This window comes from Eretmochelys imbricata, chromosome 5 (genome assembly GCF_965152235.1).
Source record: "Eretmochelys imbricata isolate rEreImb1 chromosome 5, rEreImb1.hap1, whole genome shotgun sequence".
NCBI classification, from domain to species: Eukaryota; Metazoa; Chordata; order Testudines; family Cheloniidae; genus Eretmochelys; species Eretmochelys imbricata.
This window is the reverse complement of record NC_135576.1, coordinates 19,392,248-19,418,655: the sequence shown is the minus strand read 5'-3', so window position 1 is coordinate 19,418,655 and position 26,408 is coordinate 19,392,248. Positions and strand designations below refer to the sequence as shown.

Sequence of the window (26,408 nt, the reverse complement as noted above, 5' to 3'; positions counted from 1 at the left end):
CTCCCCATAACACACATCTTAGTACAGCAATTCAGTGTTAGCTTTAGGCATTAATCCCAATTCCTAGTGTGGACGCATAAATCATATTCTTTTGGCCCAGAGGAGAGACTTGGACTAGTTGAGTCACACTACCTATTTATTATTATTTTATTTTATTTTATTTGTACTGTAAGAGTAGTAATTACATTACAGCAAGGAGAAATTTGAGGGAAACTATGACATTCTCCCATCTGTGGATCTTTGGAACATCTGGATGTAATGACACTGAAATGGTATATCACCTTCTACCCCAAAACCTCCACAACCAACCAACTAATCTTGAGGCACAATCTTTCTTATGGCTTCTCAGTGCATGCAGGGAATGGGCAGTTGTCTCCATACTTCAGGGTGCACAGATTATTCTCCCTGGTGTGCCAGCCCTTCTCTGTGGGCAGGTGTGGGGTTGTGGTGGAGCACGGCCCACCACTTTTGGTGGTTCCTCCATACCTCACACCTGAACCATATTTAACTAGCCAGTTTTCATTCAATATAAAACAGTCATTTAACCAGCTCTACTTTTTAGGGCTTGAAAGCTGTTTTCTAAATTGTTGTTGCTATTTATTACTAAGTTGGGGTTTTGTATGTATTTAGTGCTTCTGAAAGATATCACAACTGCTATAAAGATTTGAAGTTCTTTATCCGTACAACAGGTACTCCAGGGGCAGCTGCAGTGCAGACTTGCCCACACTGGTCCTGCCAGTGTGCATCAGCCCTACCATGGGATATAGATTGTCCATACGGTCACTGTCCATTATGCCCATTCAGTCTTTGGCCTCTCTGTAGAAGCTATCAATAAAATGGCCAATTAGAGTGGTTTGTGATTTTGGTTTAGGTGGTATGGATGCATGTCCTTTGAGAGCTGGACAGAAACCACTAAAGCATAACCCACGACCTGTTAGTAAACATTTTTGGTCATTGTGAAACTTGGCTGTATGTAATTGACCTAGAGGTGAAGGGTTCTCTATCCAGCAGATGTTATAATAATAAATCACTCTCAATGCCACTTTTGTCCCCTTCTCCAATTCAGTGTACTATGATGCTCCCTTTGCATACATCTGCCAGTTCGCCAGTCATGATATTCTTCACATTCAGATCCCTCCTAGAGACCTACTTCTTATGAGCATTCCAGTAGTGAATGCATAAAACATGTCCCAGTACATGATTCTCTCTTCTGGACATCCCTAATGCGACCTGTGTTCTCTGTGTCTTGTTTAGTGTGGAAACTATTTGGAGTAGGATTTTCTTTTTTGTTCCATTGCTGTGAAGAGTGCTGAATACATTGTTGGTGATTACCACATAATAAATAATAACAGAGGAGCCAGGTATGTCTTTATGTCTTTGCAGCAGATGAGGTATATGTCTGCCAGACATATAATGCTTGCTGTAGTATGTTTAGCAACAGTGAGAAAGTTAATATTTTTATTTTGTTTTGAAGTTAATGACAGAATGTGGCCATCTGTCTGCATTTTATAGGCTTTTCTATTTTAAAAAACTATTTTCTTTCTTTGAAAGGAGGGCTAGGTTGACTATTAAGAGAGCCTGTTTATTTTACTAGTAAAGTAGATCTAGTCAACACTGTGGTTCAGGTAAAGTGGATATTTTCCATATCCTTGCCTTTCAAAACTATCTTGGGAAAAATATCCATATAATGTCTAATAAAACTGAATATATGTCTGGAATGTAATGCACAGGGGTATTTCTATCTTTTTTACATACTGTCATAACATATGGGGTTAGTTTTACAATGCATGTGTTAGATAAATAGACATTGTGACAAAAACTGGATGCAAAGTGTACCTACTGTAATTGCACTAAGATGAGCAATTCATCCTTCCTAGTGGAAAACTAGAAAGGTTTAAGGTTTTTAATTTTTCTTTTAATGAATTTAACACTAGAGAAAGATGATAGACTGACAGGCTTGGAAACTGTAATCCTTTACCCAGAGTCCTCTACCCATGTGACATAGACAGTGGGACTGCAAGCTTCTTTACAATGCTCTACAAATATGTCTTCCCCGTGACCTGGAAGTGGTGGGTCTTCAGCCTTTATGTCCATACAATTTTTGGTGCCTCTGCTGAGAACAACAAGAGTACTAAATAATTTGTGCTGGCAGGGCTTGAAAATCCCACTTGCCGCTGACAAGTAAAATGTCCCCTCTGGAACAATTTCCCAGGTCTTGCTGCAGAGGACCTCTGGCACTGCAGATTTCCTCTTTCTGTGAGCTGTTGTCCAAAACATGTCCAAGTGGTTGGACCCTGAAGCATTGTTTCACCTTTTCATAGATACAGGGAGTGAAGAGATCCCTTAAATTGGGCTTCTGCCCTTAGGTTGTCAGTTCAAATTCAGGGTTGAATTTATTAGCTGGTAAGGCAAAGACTTGGGAGTCAGAGTACCTGGATTCTATTCTTGACTTCCTCTGACTAAAGGCCTTGTCTACATACAAACTTGCACTGGTTTAGTTAAATCTCTACATTCCCATGTAGACACTTCTATTTCATTTGGGTGGCTTATTTTGGTTTCAGAGTAGCAGCCGTGTTAGTCTGTATTCGCAAAAAGAAAAGGAGTACTAGTGATGCCACTAGTACTCCTTTTCTTATTTTGGTTTAGCTTTAACCTCCTCAGAGTTGGTTTAAGGTAAAGTGAAATAAGCCCGGTTTAATGCAAAATAAGTGTGCACATAGCCTTTTACACTAGATTAACTGAATTAGTTTAAAATCACATCTTAAATTAAACCAGTGGAATTCAGCTTGTAGACAAGCTCTTTCTGTGTGATCCTGGAAAGTCACTTAACCTCTCTTTGCCTCAATTTCCCCATTTATACAGTAGGAGTAATGCATGCTCTCCTACAGATGAAAAGTTATATGCAAATAGGAAGTAGTATTGTGATTTTTTCATGTATGAGGGTGATTAAGAACATAAGAACGGCCATACTGGGTCAGACCAAATTTCATCTAGCCCAGTATCCTGTCTTCCAACGGTGGCCAGTGCCAGGTGCCCCAGAGAGAAATAACAGAACAGGTAATCATCAAGTGATCCATCCCCTGTCGCCCATTCCCAGCTTCTAGCAAACAGAGGCTAGGGACACCATCCCTGCCCATGCTGGCTAATAGCCATTGATGGGCCGATACCTGCATGAACTTATCTAGTTGTTTTTTGAACCCTGTTGTAGTCTTGGCCTTCACAACATCCTCTGACAGAGAGTTCCATGGATTGACTGTGCGCTGCGTGAAAAAAATACTTCCTTTTGTTTGTTTTAAACCTGCTGCCTATTAATTTCATTTGGTGACCACTAGTTCTTAGGCTTTGGTGAATGGGCCCACTATATTTGTAAAAAGCCAACACATGCCAACAGTTCCCACAGTTCCCATGGTTCTAAGTAAAGAGAAATGCTGCAGTATCCCAGTTACTACTGCCTGGTCCTTGGCATAAATACTGTCTTTTTAATGGTGGCCACCATATATGTAATGCATTTATATATCAAGGTAGAGACTTTGGGGCTGGGTAGGAGAGAAAGATGTAATTTGTCATAAAGGTTTGATGGAGTGAAACAGGTACACTAATTTGTTCTCAGTTTGTTGAATTCATTCTTTCCTATTTTACATGGGAAGTGTCTGGCACAGATGAAGAAGCCACCTGGTGATCTTGATGCACCCAGGCAATAAAACTTCACCTCTTTTTCTCTCCTTAGGATTGGAATCTTCACCTGCTGGTTGTGTGATACAGTCAGCCTGCAGTATGTACTGCAAAGGGAGAAATGGAAACAAAATCTTTATTCTTAAGCTTTTAATTGAAAGCACATGCACATTTTTTATTTAGAAGTTTTCCTGCAGTGCTAAACTAACTAAAAGACCATTCACAAGACGGCTAGGTACAGCTGCATGGTGCATCATGCTCCATTTTGGCTTCCATGACCATACAACCACTATATTTTTTACCCATCTCAGCTTTAAAAAAAAAAAAAGGCTTCTGTTTTTTTCACATTGCTCGCATCAGCTGAATTTGCTGATATATATTGTGTATAATTTTGTATCCTGTATGAAAACTCAGGGTGTCCTAAACTTTACAGGTGTTGGGGTGTACTTAAAATGAAGATGATCTGTATTTTCTTTTACATTAGTTTTATGTTACACTAATATGTACAGTTGTTACAGCTGTATTTCCATGTGAATGGCCTTTGGAATGCATTTATTATATTTTGCCTATATTAAAAATATTGAAATTAGGAGAGAGGAATATAAATGCAGTTAAATGGATACTTTTCACTTTTTAAAAAAATCTCAGAATGAATTAATATTGTCACTAAAATATATATTTATATTTGCTTGAGTAACCCTATTCTGTAAAATACAAAATGAACTTAAGTTTATAACAATGAAGACAGTGAACACCCACACATTTTTTAGTAGTATTGAAATGCCAATCCACTTAGTTTGATAATTTTTAAGGGTCCTTCCCCAAAAAAACAAAAAACAAAAATAAAAACAAACCGTAGCAAAGCATAGCAATGTATTTGTATTTGCAAGAGTTTAATTTTATTTGCAGACATGCATTCGAACAGCAGCAAAACTCACTGTTTATCCTATGCTGCGTAAACAATCTTTAGTTTTCATCTGACTCTAAAGAATATAATAATCTTTTCCCCACCTCCTCTGTTACTATACAAATGTCTTTCATGTTCGGCAGTTTTGTAAAGTAGTAAGCATCAGTTGTATCCACAGATGTGCATACTGTCTTCCTCCAGGGGAAAAGAAAAGCTATTGAGTACTGTCCATGCAGACTCTGGTGCAGCAGTCCCAACAGATCTCTTCTATGTGGAAGAGGTTAACACCTTCTGAGGAGGAAAAGAATGCGGTCCTTTAATATACTTTCAGGAGAAGGATCAAGTGGGACATATGTGGCTTGCTGAGTCAAACCACCTGGTGCTTGTTTGGAAGGGCTTCTTTGGAGTTGCAGAGAGAGGAGCATGCAACATGTACTCTGTTTCCAACCCCTTACACAATTTAAACTTCCTTTTTGCTTCAAGTACTGCTCCTTAAGTCCTCTCCCATTAATACAAATATATGGTTCAAGTTCCACTTCTTTGCTCTTCCCACTTTTTTAGGTAAATATATGAATTTTAACTGGATAGTGTCTTTTTAAATATATGTCTGACAGACAGATCTGTTCACATTTTTCATATACCTGAGTCTCTGACGTGCTAGATTGTGGAAAGATTTTTAAATTGCTCTTAGTCTCTGGATAACATTATTTTACACACAGTTGCTTGATTCTGGATAAGAAAGGGATAAGTATTGCTTATCTTTGGGTATGTCTACACTGCAGTGTAAGCCCAGGGTTTGAACTCAGGCTTAAGCCTGCCCCTCCTTCCCTTTACACACAAATCACACTAACCCGAGGCTCAGACCCAGGGCCCGACAGGCATGGAGAGTCTGAGCCTGCATCAAGCTGGGACCCAGGGTGCAAGTCCTATTTCTTTTGCAGTGTAGACATAGCCCCACTGAACTTGTGTTCTGGGAGTTTGCCAAAAGTATTCCACAATCCCACAGGCCAACTTTCTTTGTGCTCTGAACAGTCAAGTTTGGTGGACACTCAAGTTTTTCCACGCTGCACCACGAACAAAGGGCTAGAGCGGCTACATGTTGGAAGGGCTCTAGGAAGTCTGGGATAGGGATGATTGGCCTGCATAATGCAGTGTAGACGTGGGAGCCTCAGGTTGGGATCCATGGTTCACCAATTCCTGATCTGGGGTTACAAATAAGTGAAGACACTCAACCCCTAGGTTAACAAACCCGGAGTCTGCTAACTGGAGTTCTACTAACCCTAGATTTACATTGCAGTGTAGACAGTGCAGTATCTTTGAGACCGCAACAAACAGTAATGAGTTAACAAAAACATTCTTCTAAGCAATTAAATTATTTAGCTGTTTTTGATTTGTTTGTTTGTTGTTTTAAAGACAGGAAGTTTTCTTGGTCTTTTGGATGTTTTTAATGTAACTTTTCTTTGGGTAAAAATATTGCTAACACTGAATTTCAGAAAAACACTCTTTGAATTTGAACTTGTATAAATCTTTTCCGTGTCCTTATATTCAAAGAGAAAATAATTATATAGTTAAAAATGGGAATTCAGCCACTAAACACCTTTTAAAGACTGAAGCATGTCAGAATATTTTACCCCATCTGAAACAACTCGACCCAGTATTCTTGTAGTAAGCTCTTTATAGTTAATTGTTTACACAGAGAAGAGTGATGTTAATTTTCTTGTTAGGTTAACAGGTCTTTTAAAACTTGCTCTATTTTAGGTCTTGAAATAATTTTCCAAAGAGAAACATTTTAAGGCAAGTAGTGATTAGAACATACTTATTGAATTATACACGGAAAGAGCTCACTTGAACTGGAAAAGTAGTATAGACTGACTAGGGAATTATTGCCTGCAATTCTTGTGTATTTTACTCTGGGAAAAAATGCAAAAAAGCTCTTTTCATTGCACAGTATGAATTTCTGCACTTCATTAACCCTCATTCTTCCCCTCCTATCATCCCCAATAAGTGACCACATTGCTGATAAGTACCAGATGAATACAGGATTCGCGAAACTTTGGAAAAATGTGGGTGGAATTGGGTATTGGGAACAATGATGTTACTCTTTAATATATTCTTTAAAAGAATGTGAAAAGTGGTAAAACAGGAGGATGTAGGAGCCTTTCCGTAACCATCGGGCAGTTCTAATTTACATGCCAACACGCATGAGTTTTATTTGACTTTACTCCACTATATATTAAGTGGTAGTTACCTTGGTAACACTTACATCATATGTCAGTGCTCTGATATAGTGCATGTTTAAAATACAGAAACACTTAATATAACTGAGCTTTTGTATGTTTTGCTGTACTGTATTGGGGGTGGGGGGGAGGCAGAGAAAGTGTCTGTAAGCAGACATATTTTTTCCTACATTTTGTTGCTTATCATAAACATTGTGTAGGGTCACAGAAATAGGCAGATTTTCTCTTAATGTTTAATTTTCATTGTTGCATAGGAGGGGTGAGTGAGTAGATGTTTTATTTACACAAGGGAGAAGTTGTAGAGCAGTTGAATTGTGTGATGATGTGGCAGTTCTCCATCCTAGCATCACTGAGTTGCTTTGTAAGAAATACTGCAGACAGTGTTTAATTATATGCAGCTGAGCAGCAACCCACATCAGATCCAATATTGACTGTAGGCCAAATTCTGCCCTAATTTACCCTTCTTAAGGTTCACTTGTACATCTGTGGATTTACACAGGTGTAAACTGAGGGTAAAAGTTGGCTCTGTATCTCTTATCCTGCCCTGGAAAAGGATTCTGCCATTACCCCTCAGATAATGTTCACATTGATTTGGTTCAGTTTGGTGTATAAACTGCATCACTTTGGTCTAAGTTTGCTACACCTCCTTGACTATAATATTTTATTAGATTGGTTACGCAGCAAAACTGCAACTAAGATAAATGGGTGCTATCAACTTTGGTGGCACAAAACTGCACCTCTCTTGATTGGCAACCTGGATGGAGTTCATCTTGGATGGGATTCCCTGAGTAATGGACTTTGTGTAGAACTTTAAGATCTAGATTCCCGAGCCTCCCTGCCACCCCTTTACAACACTCATATGGTTTTTTTTAAATGTCTTTGTCAGTCTAGATTGTTTACATATAGATGAAAGTTTTTGATAGTAGAAAGATTAGGCTCAAATTCTGCTCTGTGAATGAAAACTGTATTCTGAAAAGTTAAAAATGAAGTGGAGAACATTACAGTCCTTGTTAGACCTATGTTAGTAAACAATCAGAAAGGTGTCGAATTTTCTTGAAATCTAGAGGGTGAAGGAGGATGGGTGGGACTATTAGTAGTTGGAGAAAGGAATGTGTCTAGTAGCTGGAATCAGCTGTCATTGGATGTTGAATAGGGAAGTGGGTGGAGATGTGAATATTGTGGATGGTTGATTTACCAGCCTCCACAAAATTCTGGAAGCAGGACATGGTTGGTATCTGATACTATGCATTGTTAGTTAACATATTTTTTTAGTCTTCGCAGTGTTGAATTCAGTCAGTAGTTGTTTCTTATTCTGACTATAGTACACCCTAAGTAATGCAAGTGAAGAAATAGGGGGGGGCAGGGAATAATGGTAAAAAAAGAACTCAGAGAATCAACATTAAGGACATTTGCCCACAGGGGTTGGTGAGAGAAATTACCTTGTAATAGCTACAAGTATTCTTACAAAGATAGAGGTCAACTTTTGAAAAGAAAGCCACGGACTGTTGTGTGAAGGTTGGTAAAGATCCCATCTAGCCATGGAGAAAAAACTATGATAAAGAGTTCTTTGCTATTTTCTCTGACAGAAGAAAGAAAAAGAAATTAATGATCTGGAGGATGGTGTGGATTGCACCCTCAGCAAGTTTGCAGATGACACTAAACTGGGAGGAGAGGTAGATACACTGGAGGGTAGGGATAGGATACAGAGGGCCCTAGACAAGTTAGAGGATTGGGCCAAAAGAAATCTGATGAGGTTCAACAAGAACAAGTGCAGAGTCCTGCACTGAGGACGGAAGAATCCCATGCACCACTACAGACTAGGGACCGAATGGCTAGGCAGCAGTTCTGCAGAAAAGGACCTAGGGGTTACAGTGGACGAGAAGCTGGATATGAGTCAACAGTGTGCCGTTGTAGCCAAGAAGGCCAATGGCAATTTGGGATGTATAAATAGGGGCATTGCCAGCAGATCGAGGACATGGTCGTTCACCTCTATTCGACACTGGTAAGGCCTCATCTGGAGTACTGTGTCCAGTTTTGGGCCCCACACTACAAGAAGGATGTGGATAAATTGGAGAGAGTCCAGCGAAGGGCAACAAAAATGATTAGGGGTCTAGAACACATGACTTATGAGGAGAGGCTGAGGGAGCTGGGATTGTTTAGCCTGCAGAAGAGAAGAAGGAGGGGGGATTTGATAGCTGCTTTCAACTACCTGAAAGGGGGTTCCAAAGAGGATGGCTCTAGACTGTTCTCAATGGTAGCAGATGACAGAACGAGGAGTAATGGTCTCAAGTTGCAGTGGGGGAGGTTTAGATTGGATATTAGGAAAAACTTTTTCACTAAGAGGGTGGTGAAACACTGGAATGCGTTACCTAGGGAGGTGGTGGAATCTCCTTCCTTGGAAGTTTTTAAGGTCAGGCTTGACAAAGCCCTGGCTGGGATGATTGAGTTGGGGATTGGTCCTGCTTTGAGCAGGGGGTTGGACTAGATGACCTCCTGAGGTCCCTTCCAACCCTGATATTCTATGATTCTATGAAAAGATGAGCTGCTTCTCAGGTGCAGTCACCCAAACTTCTGACTGAGTGTTCAAGAAACAATATAAACCTCTTTGAGAAAAGTTAGAGAACTTGGTGGAAGTTCAGAATTCTTCCTCAAACACTTTTAGGGTCATGGTTTGTTGTATGAAAAAGGAGAATTGATGGCTTAGCTTCACAAATACATTCTGTGGAACTCATAGAATCATAGAATATCAGGGTTGGAAGGGACCCCTGAAGGTCATCTAGTCCAACCCCCTGCTCAAAGCAGGACCAATTCCCAGTTAAATGATCCCAGCCAGGGCTTTGTCAAGCCTGACCTTAAAAACCTCTAAGGAAGGAGATTCTACCACCTCCCTAGGTAACGCATTCCAGTGTTTCACCACCCTCTTAGTGAAAAAGTTTTTCCTAATATCCAATCTAAACCTCCCCCACTGCAACTTGAGACCATTACTCCTCGTTCTGTCATCTGCTACCATTGAGAACAGTCTAGAGCCATCCTCTTTGGAACCCCCTTTCAGGTAGTTGAAAGCAGCTATCAAATCCCCCCTCCTTCTTCTCTTCTGCAGGCTAAACAATCCCAGCTCCCTCAGCCTCTCCTCATAAGTCATGTGTTCTAGACCCCTAATCATTTTTGTTGCCCTTCGCTGGACTCTCTCCAATTTATCCACATCCTTCTTGTAGTGTGGGGCCCAAAACTGGACACAGTACTCCAGATGAGGCCTCACCAATGTCGAATAGAGGGGAACGATCACGTCCCTCGATCTGCTCGCTATGCCCCTACTTATACATCCCAAAATGCCATTGGCCTTCTTGGCAACAAGGGCACACTGCTGACTCATATCCAGCTTCTCGTCCACTGTCACCCCTAGGTCCTTTTCCGCAGAACTGCTGCCTAGCCATTCGGTCCCTAGTCTGTAGCGGTGCATTGGATTCTTCCGTCCTAAGTGCAGGACCCTGCACTTATCCTTATTGAACCTCATCAGATTTCTTTTGGCCCAATCCTCCAATTTGTCTAGGTCCTTCTGTATCCTATCCCTCCCCTCCAGCGTATCTACCACTCCTCCCAGTTTAGTATCGTCCGCAAATTTGCTGAGAGTGCAATCCACACCATCCTCCAGATCATTTATGAAGATATTGAACAAAACCGGCCCCAGGACCGACCCTTGGGGCACTCCACTTGATACCGGCTGCCAACTAGACATGGAGCCATTGATCACTACCCGTTGAGCCCGACAATCTAGCCAGCTTTCTACCCACCTTATAGTGCATTCATCCAGCCCATACTTCCTTAACTTGCTGACAAGAATACTGTGGGAGACTGTGTCAAAAGCTTTGCTAAAGTCAAGAAACAATACATCCACTGCTTTCCCTTCATCCACAGAACCAGTAATCTCATCATAAAAGGTGATTAGATTAGTCAGGCATGACCTTCCCTTGGTGAATCCATGCTGGCTGTTCCTGATCACTTTCCTCTCATGCAAGTGCATCAGGATTGATTCTTTGAGGACCTGCTCCATGATTTTTCCAGGGACTGAGGTGAGGCTGACTGGCCTGTAGTTCCCAGGATCCTCCTTCTTCCCCTTTTTAAAGATTGGCACTACATTAGCCTTTTTCCAGTCATCCGGGACTTCCCCGGTTCGCCACGAGTTTTCAAAGATAATGGCCGATGGCTCTGCAATCACAGCCGCCAATTCCTTCAGCACTCTCGGATGCAACTCGCCCGGCCCCATGGACTTGTGCACGTCCAGCTTTTCTAAATAGTCCCTAACCACCTCTATCTCCACAGAGGGCTGGCCATCTCTTCCCCATTTTGTGATGCCCAGCGCAGCAGTCTGGGAGCTGACCTTGTTAGTGAAAACAGAGGCAAAAAAAGCATTGAGTACATTAGCTTTTTCCACATCCTCTGTCACTAGGTTGCCTCCCTCATTCAGTAAGGGGCCCACACTTTCCTTGGCTTTCTTCTTGTTGCCAACATACCTGAAAAAACCCTTCTTGTTACTCTTGACATCTCTCGCTAGCTGCAGCTCCAGGTGCGATTTGGCCCTCCTGATTTCATTCCTACATGCCCGAGCAATATTTTTATACTCTTCCCTGGTCATATGTCCAACCTTCCACTTCTTGTAAGCTTCTTTTTTATGTTTAAGATCCGCTAGGATTTCACCATTAAGCCAAGCCGGTCGCCTGCCATATTTACTATTCTTTCGACTCATCGGGATGGTTTGTCCTTGTAACCTCAACAGGGATTCCTTGAAATACAGCCAGCTCTCCTGGACTCCTTTCCCCTTCAAGTTAGTCCCCCAGGGGATCCTGGCCATCCGTTCCCTGAGGGAGTCGAAGTCTGCTTTCCTGAAGTCCAGGGTCCGTATCCTGCTGCTTACCTTTCTTCCCTGCGTCAGGATCCTGAACTCAACCAACTCATGGTCACTGCCTCCCAGATTCCCATCCAACTCAAGAAATTGTCTCTGTATTTGCATATTCAGTTACCATGAATATGCTGAAATTTACACTAAGCATGAGGACTTTAGATAAAAACACTGTGTGCATATTTTACACAACAGAGGGCTCTACAGAGAGGTGCTAAACTTCCAAAAGTCATTTGTTAGGGGGCTTATTCCTTCACCCACTTACTTCCCTGGTCCTTCTCGCATGAACAGAGAGCAACAATACCCGAAGTCCAAAGGTGCAAACAATTTGATGTTTATTGGGGTGAACTTCCAGCAACCATGATTCCAGTTTCTTCCTTAGCGTTCCCCTTCCCAGCTCTGACACCACGGAGCCGTACCTGTGTCCCTGTTCCCATTCCTGCCTTTAGCCAAACACGATTCCAATTTCCCCACCCCCATTCCCTGTTCCCATTTCCCCCTTTATCAAAACATGATTCCAATTCCCCACCCCCATTCTCTGTTCCCATTCCCCTCCCTTACTTCCTGTTTGACTGCAGACTATATAGTAAAACTTGAGTTCTGCTTAGCTATACCTTACCCTATCATTTTCCTGAAATTTAACTAACCAGTCCTAACATATTGTAACATGATTATTTAACCAATTATATCCCACCACCTTAATTAGTTTACACCCAGCAAAATTAATTATACAGCAGACAGAAACAATCACAGAACCAGACAGAGATTATACAGACAAACAATAGCAAAGTGGGAACTATAATGACAAAACAATACAGAAGTGAGGATTTCACATCCCAGCTATGGATAAGTGAGTTCTTGCCAGACAGGATGCTATCAAACTAAGTTTTCTTTTACATCTTCTAGGCACTTCCCTTTCTCTGGAGGCGATAGGCATTATCAGGACAGGATTGTATTCCTAACAGCCCAATAGCACCTTATTTCAATGTGACTAGGTTAGAATATGTTAGAATATGAGGATGTGACCGTTCGCTTCCCAGGTTATGGCTGCCTCTGCTGCTTAGCCAAAGGCCTTAGCCTAAGAACAGGGCCTCAGACTGTCACAGTAAGAGAAGGCTCTTACACCGGCAGACAGTGATTTTGATTCTTTCTTTTATACCTCTATAACTAGCCAAGTGATAAGAATACACCTAAATTCTTAGAGTATAGGCCTTTACAGACAGGCCTGAATATCTATATCCTAACATCATTGAAGGAGCTTTTGAAGGGACTTGGCAGATTATGGGCAGATGACACTGTTGTCACAAGTCTCAGTGCAAATCTGGTGTGATATAATTAACAACAAAGAACTGAAACCACAGAAGGAGATAACTGAGAAACAATTCAGAGAATGTCTTTATTACTTAGCCAACATGATTGTTACCAAATAAAAAGTTCATAAACTTAGCCCAGAACAGGGAGAAGAGGCTGAAGCCTGGATGATAGAGTGGAATTCTGGGTTCTTCTCCTCCAGTATTTAAAATGTAAGATTCAGATTTCTATCCCATATCTATGTATGGGAAAGTGATTATGCCACAGTTTGTTGTCTCAAAATGGTAGAACATTGTGGAAATAAAATCACAGAAGACAAGACAGAGTGTAAAGATCAACACTCCTATTTAACCATCTCAGCATTAATCAAGTGTGGTTTTGGCACATTCAGGTTGACAAGGTTGCAAGTTTGTAATAGACAAAATCCCAGATTTTCAAAGGTATTTAGGCATCACTGCAATCAGCCAAACTGATTTAGGAACCTAAGTATCATTTGAAGGGATTTAGGCACATAGGAGCCAAATCCCATTGACTGAGAATGTTGGGTGGGAGGGTTCTAAAAAATGTAAATTTTTCATGTTAAGGAGAATCACACACTCCTCTCGCCTTGCTTTTTTCCTGGAAAAAGTCATAATTACACATAACTTTCTGCTCCATGATGTATAAGTAATCTACAACAGTTAGATTGTTCTCTCTTCATACATTTGTGGATAGTAGTGTATTTTGGGGTGCATCCTTACTCCTTCAGGGATCAAATCACCTGGAAAAGAATACGGAGGAAGTGTGGCTGTGATCTTGTGCTCCTCACCCTCACCGGCGTGCAAAGTGGGGTTGGTGAAATACCGTAGGTAGCACTTCAAAACTTGCAAATTGAGTCCATAGTGTACAGTAAGAAAGTGACAAAGGGCAAAACATGGTGAAAACTACAGACTTTCATTTCCTCATCCTGTAGGCTAGGCAGATCCATCAATCTTCCTACAGGCTTTCACAAACAGGAATGAGGAAAGAATCATGAAAAATCATTTTACTGTGTTCTTTCTACATGAAGAAGGTGGTTTCCTCTCATTCTTATGTTTATTATCTAATGATCTTGTTATTGGTTTAAGTTGATACATGATATGCAAGAGTTATAATAAAGGTATAGTAGTGTGTTTATCTATATAATTGTGTGTGTGTGTTTGTGTGTAAATATACTAATAATAGTTCAGCATTTTATGTCCACAGTAATGCTCAGCCTTCGGGCTTGTTTATCTGTACAAAGTCAATTTGCCACACAAAAGCTCTGTGTTCCTCTTCCTGCCTTGCATCATTTTCAAAGGTGTTTAGGCACTGAGACCACAATATTGTTCTACCTAAGGAGTGGCAAGCCAGAAGCTGATTGGAAGAGGAGGTCACATGTTATTGGGTTAGATTACCTGGAGATCTACAGAAATTGCTAGAGAAGGTCCTATGGACTCAGGGTTCCATTGCCGGGAAATACTGCTCTGAACTCCTCCTTCCCTCCCTTCCCAGGTGCAGTAATGCTTTTCACAAAGGCTGCCTTGCTGCAGTGATAGGTCCTTATGGGCTGTGTAGAAATTCCTGTCGTGCTGCTCAGAATAGAATTGTAAAATGCACTTGATCTCTAAATTATGCTTCTTCACCTGAAAAGCATAACGCGTTGAGTTTCTATCCCTGTCTCCACCAGTGGCCGGGCCACATGATCCTCGGTGCCACATGGCAACACTATCACATAAGTGGTGTGGAGATTCTTACGCTCAACTACATGACAAGAAAGAATACTATAGTGCAGTCACCTTTCTCCTCCTGACATTTCTTTGAACCTTTGGACCTTTTGATTCCTGTGCTGGGGAACATATGGCCCCCAGTCACTATACATCACGTAGGTTTGTGATCGTAGAATTGAACTGCAGCTGTGCAAGCACTAGAATACTCCAACATGGATTCAACTCTTAAGCATTTGGCAATAGTTCAGAAAAGGAGCTTAATCTGGTTTCATCTAAAACTGTTTTTCTTTGTTCTAAAACATCCCCCATGATATCGTCGTGTTTGATATCTGATCACAGTGTAATGGGGAATGACGAAAAACAGAATACACGGGAAGTCCAGCGAAGTGCCTTTTTGCAGATATTTTCCCCTAACCTGTGGTGGGGTGATGGTGGGGAAACACCCGTGCCCGACCCCAACCCCCAGATTACAACATTCAAGGTCATTTTCCTTTCATCTGAATTAATTCTATATTAATAAAAGGCAGCACTCATTCTATTCTAATCTCATTCATATCTGTAATTAAGGGTAAATATAATAGCTTCTACTTCCCACCCATTAGATTTTTAAAAAATGATTAAAGTGAAACAATTATTCAGTTGCAAAATATCATTTTGGTTTGAAAATCAAAGTTTCAGCTGTATGATGGAAGCAGTCCAATTTTTTAAAACTACCATCAGGTATTAATCAGTTTTGATAAATGCAATTTTTTATTTTTTAAAAACTCAATTTGTGCTTTCATTTTCTGGATTAAGTGAAGGTTTCCTGGCTAAAATTAAAAGAAGATAGGGCTGAGAGTGTGTTAGAAATGCAGACCAAGTTCCAGGTAACAAACAAACAAAAAATCCAAATTGACAAAGAACTGATGGATGTCTGAATCTGGTAATGGATCTTGCTGTGTTGAGATTGCTTTTCTTCTGTGTTTTTTTTTTAACTCAAACTTTGAAATCTGACTGGAAAATTCAGTTTGTTACATTCTTTTTTTTTTTTGATAATACAATGTACACTACAAACTATAGAGTTCTGAAGGGTGGCAGGAGTGCAGGGGGGGATTTGCACATAGTATGCTAAATTGCAAGAATATGTCTGTAAGATTTATATAGTTTAGCTCAAAGATATGCAGCATCTTGTTTCCTGTGTTTCCTGGGTAGTATGCTGGTGGGACACAAAGATAACATCAGAACATTAGCTTGCACTAAATGGAAAACATGCAACCATTTTAACCCTGCCTAAGTCAGGAGAGGAGTTTGACAGATGTAACACTTAACTTGCAAGTCCATCATTTCTTAATGGCAAATATGAATTTTGAATGCCTAATAATTCGTACAGTTATGGACAAATATGGACAAAGAGCCTTAAATGCTGTGTAATCTGTAACTTCATGGTTTGTAAATGTTTTCTCTTTCTCTTTGCTGCAGGCCATTAATAATGTGACATGTAGGCTGAACAATAATAAATTACCATTGTTCTATTTACCTGCATCTCAGAAAAAATACATATATATTTTATCTTAGTTTTCCACAGTGGAGTGTTTAGGGAGGCCTCCTTAACTGCACAAAAATGCATGTTTTTGTTGCCTTTGAAGAATGACTTTGTTGTCCCAGTGAAAAACAAAGGATTAAAAAAAAAGAAGAAATTAGTGTATGTGATGATGATAAAAGTTCATTAAGAGACAGCAATGCTTTTTCAGAAAAGACTGATCTTTATTATAGATAAGAAGCTGCTTATAACATCCTACTTTACATAAAAATTATTGATGGTAAAATATGTAGTAGTAATTGTGACCATGCTGTACATGCAAAGGTAATGCACATTCATATACCAAGAATATACACATAGAGTCCTTGAATGAACAAACCCTACAAGCAACCAAGGCGGTATCATAATGTTGGAAGTCCTTTCTTTCAATCTTTCTTAAACTTTTGCATATTTCTGTTCACACATGTCCAAAGTACCAGAATGTTGCTTTATATATAATCCATATATTATTATCTACCTTTGTAGATTCATGTCAACAAGCGTTTGGTACCAAGGAATTAGTAATCATTATAATATATAATATATTATAGTGGAAAAGAGAAGTAACCAATAGCTAAACAAAAAAAACTCATGGGTTGCTTTTAAGATTCTTATCACTGCTTATTTCCAATATAGTTGTCTAAGTTTTCTGTCTGTAGAGATCTCACAGCCTTTCCAGGTCTTTTAATGAAGAAAACAAAAAATATAATGTGTGCAAATTATTTTAGATTAACCAAGATTCATTTTATTTTTACAAAAACTCAAACTCCATTTTTATGTATAATCTTAAAAAAAATCAAATTACATCAAGTAGGATGTATGTAGAAAGCTCTAAGGCTGGTTGTGAGTTAAATCTTTCAGACCACTAGCCACTAGACACATGGATAATCCATGTACAGATTAGTTGATCTGTCTTCATGTGAAAAATGTATGTATGATAAAAAATACATGGTTGAGTCGGATTTTTGTGGCTAGCAGTCTTTCATTCCAGAATTAATTATTCAATAAAAGACATTCAATAAAATTATACATTCAATAGTATATTCAGAATGAGTTGATAACTTGTTTCAGGGAATTTTGTATGTGTTTCTTTGCCATTATGTGACTCACTTGCGAACATTTTTGTCAGTGCAGGTGTATATTAAAAAGAGCATAGTCACCACAGGTGTATATTAAATAATTGCTAAATGTAAAGATATTAGCAACAAGAAAGTTGAGACTAACATTCTCACATTTTTAAAACCTGTGTAAATTATCCTTTTGGAATTTCTATAATGCCAAATGCTAGACAGCATATTATGTAAAAAGCCCTAAAATAGAATCAATCAAGGATTACTTGTTGATAACCCATTAGTTATTTACACATTGCTCAACTGGAATAAAAGTAAGATAGTTTTATAGAATCAAAAGTTATCTTTGGATGTTTCTAGAAGTACAGTTAGCGAATAAGGATGTTTTAATTTCTGATTTTCCAGTTCATGGGTCATATTTGACCAACTGCTTTCATTAGAAGACATGCCACTTTGTTGAGCTATTTAGGAATTAAAAAGACTGTCTTAATTTAAAACAAGGAGCCTTTGTTTTAGTTGGTGACTGCCTTGTGAAATTTTTCAGTTCTCAGCGGGTTAACCAGGGAACAGGGGCAGAGTCATAATTGGCCTATTTAGAGTATTTTGCATGTGAATAGTGTGTTAGTGAAGCATTACTAAGTCTGTTGTGAGTGACATGGTGATTAGAATTTAGATTAGGGAAAACACATTCTGTACTTTATCAAGTACAGTAATTAGTTCAGTCAGTAAAAGTTGATTACAAGTAACGATAAAGTTAGATTTTTGGTACTTAATTTTAAAATTTCTTTATTAAATGGTAAATTTGTTCTTAATATAAATGGTAGTATCTATACCTGTTTTATTGCATATCAGAATAATTAAAAGAACAATGTGTTCAGTGCAGAGTATAATCAGGGGATTTATATATTATGGGTAAGTTTCAATGTAGTTTATAGCAAATAGAATCTTACTCTTAGAAAATTGTTCTTCTTTCATACTCTCTTACAGATTAAAATTTGTCTTTTATTGTGGTCAGATACTGTTTCCTGCTATTTCACAGAAACTAGAGTCCTTTCTTGACTGAGTAGATTTTGCATTTGTGGATGTGTATCTTGTTAGTTATAATACAAACATGAACAAGATATACTTAAAAAGTCCTTTGCTGCTGCTGCTCTCCAATAACCTGAGATATTTGGGGTTATTTTTTTCCCAATAACTTGGCAAATTAGCCAGGTTTTTTTTAGCAATGTGTAATTTTATTTTTACATTGTAATCAAATATTGTGTACTTAGCGTGTATATTTTGTATGGTATCTGCTTTGTATATTTCATGCCCAGACATGAAAATCTTCGGTATAGTCAGATAGTCAATGTAGTAACTATTTTAATACACACTGAACCATAACATTAGCAACATGATAAAGGTTTTTTTGTTACCAAAAATATGTTCACAGGCACATTTTGTCTGTTGTGAAGAAAATGAATAGTACTCAAATATATTTCCTCAATGTAGCTTCAAAAGTTTGTGCTAAACAGTGATCGTATTTGCAGAAAAAGGCATAAGTCTACTTCAAATGTAAGTAATTCTAGGTTTTTTGTTTTTTTTTTTAAAAAGAAATTACTCTATAAAGCATCCTTAGCAAAGGGAAAGACCCTGAACTGGAAATGTTTAATACTGTGTATTTTAAAAACTTGGAGGCTCTTAAATAGTATTTCAGTTTGCTTCATGCAGGTTTCTTTACATTGTTATTTTAAGCAATAAGAAATGGCTAATGGCCGGGAAAGTTAGATTTCACAATATCTATTTTTAAAATCTTTTAGCAAAGTCTCCTTGGAGGTGACATGGATATTGGCAACCCAGGAGCTCTCTCACCCACCAAACCTGGCTCTCAGTACTATCAGTATTCTAGCAATAACCCCCGAAGGAGGCCTCTTCACAGTACTTCTATGGGTGAGTTACTTCGTCTTGAACTTTTTTTTCCCCATTAAAAAATAACAATTGAAATTTCATTTTATTTAACAACATTTTATAGTAAAAGCAATAATTTAACTGAAAACGACAGAGCATGCTTGTACTTTCAGCTGGCAATACAAACGGGATTTTTTTAATGTTAGCTGATTCTTTGCTTCCCCTTGGTTGCACACACAAGGGTCCTTTTTAAAACAAAACCATGGTAAGGAGGGAACAAATTATCTAACACACTAAATCTACACGTTCACTATTTCCCAGCAACTTTCCATCAAACTTCCTGATCTCAGTAAGTAGCAATGGTGTCCATTTTATTTTACCAAAATGCTAGAAGTCTAGACTAAAGCTGGAAAAAGCATAATCAGGTAGCTTGTTGTTCAGCAAATTTCAAAGAAAACACGTCTTACAATGACAGGTTTCAGAGTAGCAGCCGAGTTAGTCTGTATTCGCAAAAAGAAAAGGAGTACTTGTGGCACCTTAGAGACTAACAAATTTATTTGCGCATAAGCTTTCGTGAGCTACAGCTCACTTCATCGGATGCATTCAGTGGAAAATACAGTGGGGAGATTTATATACATAGAGAACATGAAACAATGGGTGTTACGTGTTTTAACAATGTCTTATAATGGCATTTTATCTTTTTTTTCAGAAGTACAAACAAAGAAAGTTCGAAAAGTTCCTCCAGGTTTACCATCTTCAGTAAGTACTGCTTGTCTGCCAAGCTTGTTTGTGTTGTCTTTTGCTTTGTTTGATCAAAAGGGGTTATAAATGAATCCAATTCCAAGCTCATAGAGCATTTATCAATAAAGACTGTAGACAAGGTAAGGATAGTCTAAAAATCTTGTCACTTGACCAAACTTTGAAGTGATTAATTACACGATGAGGACAAATGTTTCTTGGTCATGTTGATTTTCAGCAGGGAAAACTCCAAAGAGAGCTCTGGAAAGATGCCTGAAGTTTGGGTAGTTACCTGTGTGTGGCTCTGGATAGAATGAGCATTAGTTTCACGTGTTGGTTAACTTCTTTGTCAGTATTATGATGATTTATGGATTTGCATTTTAAAAGAGATTTGTGGAAAGGATTTATGAGAAATTTACATGGGTCTAAGCCCAGAATACAGGGAGAACATCTTTATTTTCTACTGAGGTACCTGAATTAGAGTTATAAAAGTAACTGCATCGGTAGCTGTCTGAATGTGTGATACCAGGTGTCAACCAGTGGAATCCAGCTGTTGCCAAAGACATTAGGGGTTATTTAATAAATAAAGATATAGTCAATAATTACCCAGATTCCCACTCTCCTCCCGCACCAAATATGATATATACTTGTAATGAATATCCTTGATTAATTTTTTTGTGGGAATATGGATACTATCTCAGCTAAAAAGATACATTTTTTTCAATGCTTACCTTGAAATCTATATCACAGGCAATTAAACGCTGAAAAGTCTTTTCAGCGGTATATAATCGTTTCTTATGTGATCCAAATAACTTTTCATTTGATTTATCTCATCTACCAAAATTTGATAGATTCTTCTTTTTCGTCTTCTTTTTATTTTTACTCAAAAAAAGCTTAACAAATGTATATTGCAGTTTTTAAAAGTATTTATCTCAGCATAATGTACTGTAAATTTATAATAGCCTTAATAGAGACGATAAAGTATTACAATAAATATAGCTTGTAAGTTTTAGTTGGCTAAGAATATATTTTTCTCTGCATCTTTCTATTAGTTTTGTTTGTGCTGCACTATTATATAGGTTGATAAAGCATTACATCTGTGCTAAAATATATTGGATAGATTTTCAATCAATAGCTGTAAACAAAAAAATCTTATACTGAAAAACGGACAACTTTTTTCACGTCATAACCATTATTTCCATTATCTATAAATGTGTGGTATTAGGAAGACTTAAGTGGTAATCAGTCTTGCAGAATATATGAACAAATTAACATGTTAATCTGAGATGGACTTTTTGTTTTTATTGTAAACCCAATTAAAATTGAAGTTTACAAACGAACATGTTTTAAAGAGGCACTTTTTACTCCTGTGAATGTGAGAAACTGTAGTCTCACTACTACTTATCTTAGAAATAATAAAATTGAAATCTGAAAGGGACAGACTATGAATATCACCATTTAAATATGAGAGGCGAGGTGGCTGAGGTAATAATATCTTTCATTGGACCCACTCCTGTTGGTGAGAGAGACAAGCTTAGAAGAGCTCTGTGTAAATCTGAAAGCTTGTCTCTCTAGCCATCAAAAGTGGGTCCAATAAAAGATATTACCTCACCTACCTTGTCTCTCCAATATCCTGGAACCAACATGGCTACAACAACACTGCATACAATTAATTTAAATGTTCCAGTTATTGTTTTCTTTGTGATATTGGACATATGTGAATATGTATCATTTTATTGTTGAAATATGGAAATTGTGAAAACAAATTTGCTAGTAATAGACATTTTTTATTAAAAAGTCACTGTACCTATTTTTAAAGTTTACTTAGCTATGTATTTTTACTGGCCTTTTACAGAAATAGTTAATATCCCCTCAAAGGTTTTTGTGAGTGTTTTATGCTTGAAGTTAGCCGTGGATTTAATTTAGATGAAACTTTAACTTTTAATAGCTTATATGACAACTTCAAATGATATATTCCTCACAGCTGTTTACATTTTGAAGCAAGCCAGTACATAATATGGATAATATTAAATACAGTGGAATGTACCTTTGAATGTTCTGAAATGGCAGAATAGCTTTGTGCTGTAAAAGCCACATACTTGCAGAGTAAGGCAGAAATGCTTAAAGATGCAGTGCTCTATTTTCTATCTTATATTTAAAATTAACAATTTGCTTTTTCCAGGATTCAGAATTTTGCATATTTCTTTCTGATACACAGTCTATTTGTGTGCTATATTGTTTGTTTTCTACTTGCTTAATCATTGTCATACAACAATTTTCCATAATTTCTTATGAATTAAAAGTATTTCCCTGTAGACAGCTGACCACTTCAGGACAATTACACTGATACTGTTATATTCTTGTCATAAGGAGAGAGTTTTATTATGATGGTGTCTGCAGTCTAGTCTCACTGTGGAGATAAGGTTGGTAGGTGTTTCTGTTAGAAACCTCTACAGTCAGGGGCTTAAAACTCTGCAGTGAAAGTTTGCTTTGGGCAGATTCTGAACTTACAAGAACCAGAAGCATTTGACTTTTTTGCACAATGGTATCAAAACTCTTCCTCGTTTAAACCTTTTTAAAAAAATTCTATTTTACATTATTGAAATACTTAACCTTTTAAACTCTCATAAAACCTGTTTGTTTGTTTTTTAAATAAGATTTCTAGGCCAAATAATTCTTAAGGTGGACTATACACCCTTAAGTTTGTGAAATTTGAAATTGTGTTTTACTAGGTGTACAGTAAACAAAACAAAACCCGCAACCTCCCCCACCATTTTTCCCCCAAATACTTTAATTGTACAGTGTTACCTAATCAGAATATGTGATAAATTAAATGTAAATATTCAGTGACAAGAATATAACAAAGATTCTTAGAGATGCATAACATAAGTGTGTTTGTATAAATATAACTTTGGCTTTGTGCTATACATTAATATGTATCATGAGAAACCATTTGCAAACTTCATAGATTTAATCTGAACCATTGTCATCTCTAAAAGAATAATGCATCTTTTAAAAGGATCAGAGTTTATGTATGTGATACATCTTGCAACATTAGCCTAGATGGGACTGTTATGTTGGATAAACAATAGGCATTTATAAATTGAGTAAATAGATTACATTGTATTTAGCTGATAGGATGAAAATATTATTGTCTTTCTATTAAAATGCTTGTATTAAATTGGTCTCAGTATTATTTATACGATGGGTTACAAAGGATTTTGGGGAGCAGTTTCAGCTGGTTGAATATATAAATGCTCTTACACAAAATTTCTGCAATCGGTTGTAACAAATACATTGTCTCTTGCTTTTACTGAAAATGATGGTTGATTTTGAATGCAAAGGCAATTAAACTGTAAAAATAATCAGAGTTCAAATAATATTAGGTTCTGAGTTAAACACAAAGTCAAGAAGTTCAGAGTTAAGGCTCAAATGTCATCTTTAAAAATTCACCCTATTGTGACAAGGTGCATTCCAAACAGTGCATGATCTGCCTTGTCTTTATTCAGAAACACTGCAGTGGCTGTGGGGGAAAGAAAACATAAGTCTGGCCTCCACAGCAAGCCCCAGTCTGGCTGAATGAATGAATGAATGAATGACACTTTTCATCTTACGATCTCAAAGCACTTTATCAGCACTGTGTATCTGAGCCCTTATTGCAGCTGAAGTGCAGCCACCGTTGGGGACTGTAGATACGTTTCATTGCAAGAAGAGGACAAACTTGTAACTTGGGGTGGAATAATATTTTTCAACCCTAAAAACTGGATTTAAATAAGTATACAAGTCCCAGAATGTTATTTCATACCAACATATTCTATACTTACCGAATATTATGTTACCTAATCAATCTTCCTAGGTAAATCAGCATGCTATTTCACATAGCATGTACAAAATATCTTTCCGTAACACATTCACGTTGCCCTTTGTGAAGAATATCTCCGCTTCTTCTGTTTTCATGGTTTCAGGAACTCGTGCCAATTTCAAATTTCAAGTCTGGATTTGTTTTCCACATCGTCAGTTTGACCTAGTTTTCAGAACATTGTATTGGTAGTTAGGAGATCTAGATTCTGTTTCTCACTCTTCTTGGCTTTTGGTGTTAATTTGAGCATGTCACAACATCTTTGTGCCTCAGTTTCGTATGTAAATAGGGTGACAGTACTTCCTTTGACTCTCTGGATTATAATCTCTTGGGACAAGAAGTGTCTCTTAGTATGTCCTTGTATAATGTCTAGCATAAAGGGACCGAGACCTCTGGGTGTGTAGGTTCGCCACTCCAGTCCAATGGGGGCTGCGGGAAGGGCAGCCAGCACGTCCTTCGGCCCGTGCCGCTTCCCGCAGCTCCCATTGGCTGAGAACGGCGAACCGCAGCCAGTGGGAGCTGCGATCAGCTGAACCTGCAGACGCGGCAGGTAAACAAACCGGCCTGGCCTGCCAGGGGCTTTCCCTCAACAAGTGGCACTAGTTTCCTAGTTTGGAAACCACTGGTAGATACAGCGTGGAGCACTTCCAGTATCTTCTGCACTATTGAAAGGAAGATATGTTCTCTGCCTCAGTGAATTTATGATCTAAACTGGACACAGACAAAATAGTTATGGCACATAATACACCAGATGAAAGTTCAGTCTCTTAGCCCTGTGGGCATGTTGGGGAAAATTGTTCTTGCAAGTCTTTGTGAGACAAGTGTGCTTTAAAAAGGGATGTGAATGGAGCATGGTCATATGGAAGAAGGGAAAAAATGGCATTGCAAGCTTAGGATGTGGAATGAAAGAAAATGTGAAAATGAGACTAGAAAGAAAGAGAGAGCAGTTAGAAGGGATATTTTGGAGGAGCCTACTGGATGAGTAGTATACAGAAATAAAGAACAAAGATATATGCTGTGTGGTGAATTGAGTAAAGCCTTAAGGGTCAGGTTAGAGTTTAAGGTTTAAGCAGATTTGAGGTTTCATAAGCTTAAGTGCCATCCACCACAACGACTTTGTACCCGAGATCTAAAGGTCTATGCAGGTCTTAAAACCTACTAGCTATTGCAACAGCTGCCAGGAACAGAGTAAAAAAGTTGAGGATAACTTTAAAAGGACTGAAGAGGGAGAAGCTCAGAAAAAGAGAAATCACAGCATTCCCTCCAGACACTCATATGCTCTAGTGAGGCTTGTGGCTGCTGAGGATGAAACCAGGTCACCATTTCAAACAATGACTGCTTGTAAGTTTTCCAAGTCTTAAGTTATCTTTCTCTGTAATAAAGCTTTCCAGTAACATGAACAAGCCTACTTGATATCTTTAGTAATCTGATTTTCTCTCTTCTGTGTGGTGTGATTTTAGTCTTATAAATCGTGTTATTAAAAGCAATAATTATTGCATCTGATGAAGTGAGCTGTAGCTCACGAAAGCTTATGCACAAATAAATTGGTTAGTCTCTAAGGTGCCACAAATACTCCTTTTCTTTTTGTGAATACAGACTAACACGGCTGTTACTCTGAAACCTGTATAATTCAGTAGTTCTCAACCATCTCCATCCTGGGATCTTCTTTTCGCCATCAGAACTGTGATTTTTGGGGATCACCTAGGCCAGTGAGGGCTTCTATCACCACTTGCCCTATAGCTTGGAGAGCCTAAATGCTGTGCTGCTATGGCTCAGATCCTTGACACTAGTACCCAGCCCATAATCACAGGGTCTCATCCTGGCTTCTGCCAGCCTAGTTACGCCTTGAAAGGTGACATCAACAGCCCTTCCAGTCCTGCGTCTCCTGGCTGGAGCCTGGGCTTTAGGATTTTTCAGGGTGGGAGATCTGAGCCCAGAAGTCTGCACAGAAATGAAACAGCCCCGCAGCTCGAGCCCTGTGAACTGAAGTTGGCTGGCATGGGCCAGCCGTGGGTTTTTCTTTGCTTGTAGACACAGCCTATATTAGATATGATCCACTTTCTAATACAAGTTACCTGTTCCCTTTTTACATTTCCCCAACATATCCCCTAAGTGAATGGGGGATCCAGTGTTTCACAAAAAGAAAAGAAGTACTTGTGGCACCTTAGAGACTAACCAATTTATTTGAGCATAAGCTTTCGTGAGCTACAGCTCACTTCACAGACAGCTTCCTACCTAGAGGCTGGCTCTCAGTTTCTGGTTGCCTTTCACTTCAGACCCCTTCCATTTTAAAAGGGTTTGCAGTTTGTTTTTTCTTCAGTCATTATAGATATTCAAAGTGGGGAAATCCCTAATTGTCTCAATGTCTTCCCATTAACTCTAATGGTCCATCAGTTGTCTCTTCCTGGGTTGTACCAAGCTAAGTGCTTGGAGCTCTTCTCATCTGGTTGGGGAAGCAGCCCCTGACTGACCAGCACCTGCTGGAAGGTGAAGGTGAAACTGCACCACCAATTATAAGCACAGTTTTCTCTCTATATACAAATAC

The 26,408-nt window shown here is 38.6% G+C and overlaps 1 protein-coding gene across 2 annotated transcripts in view; it reads left to right on the top strand.

Annotated features, from left to right (window-relative positions):
• Nucleotides 1-26,408, top strand: part of TCF4 (transcription factor 4) — a 316,697-nt gene that overhangs the window by 177,119 nt on the left and 113,170 nt on the right. For both annotated transcript variants that reach the window (XM_077816689.1, XM_077816688.1), the window contains exons 6-7: nucleotides 19,179-19,308; nucleotides 19,976-20,025. In XM_077816689.1, the coding sequence (XP_077672815.1) occupies nucleotides 19,179-19,308; nucleotides 19,976-20,025 (180 nt within the window). The remainder of the gene's footprint in view (nucleotides 1-19,178; nucleotides 19,309-19,975; nucleotides 20,026-26,408) is intronic.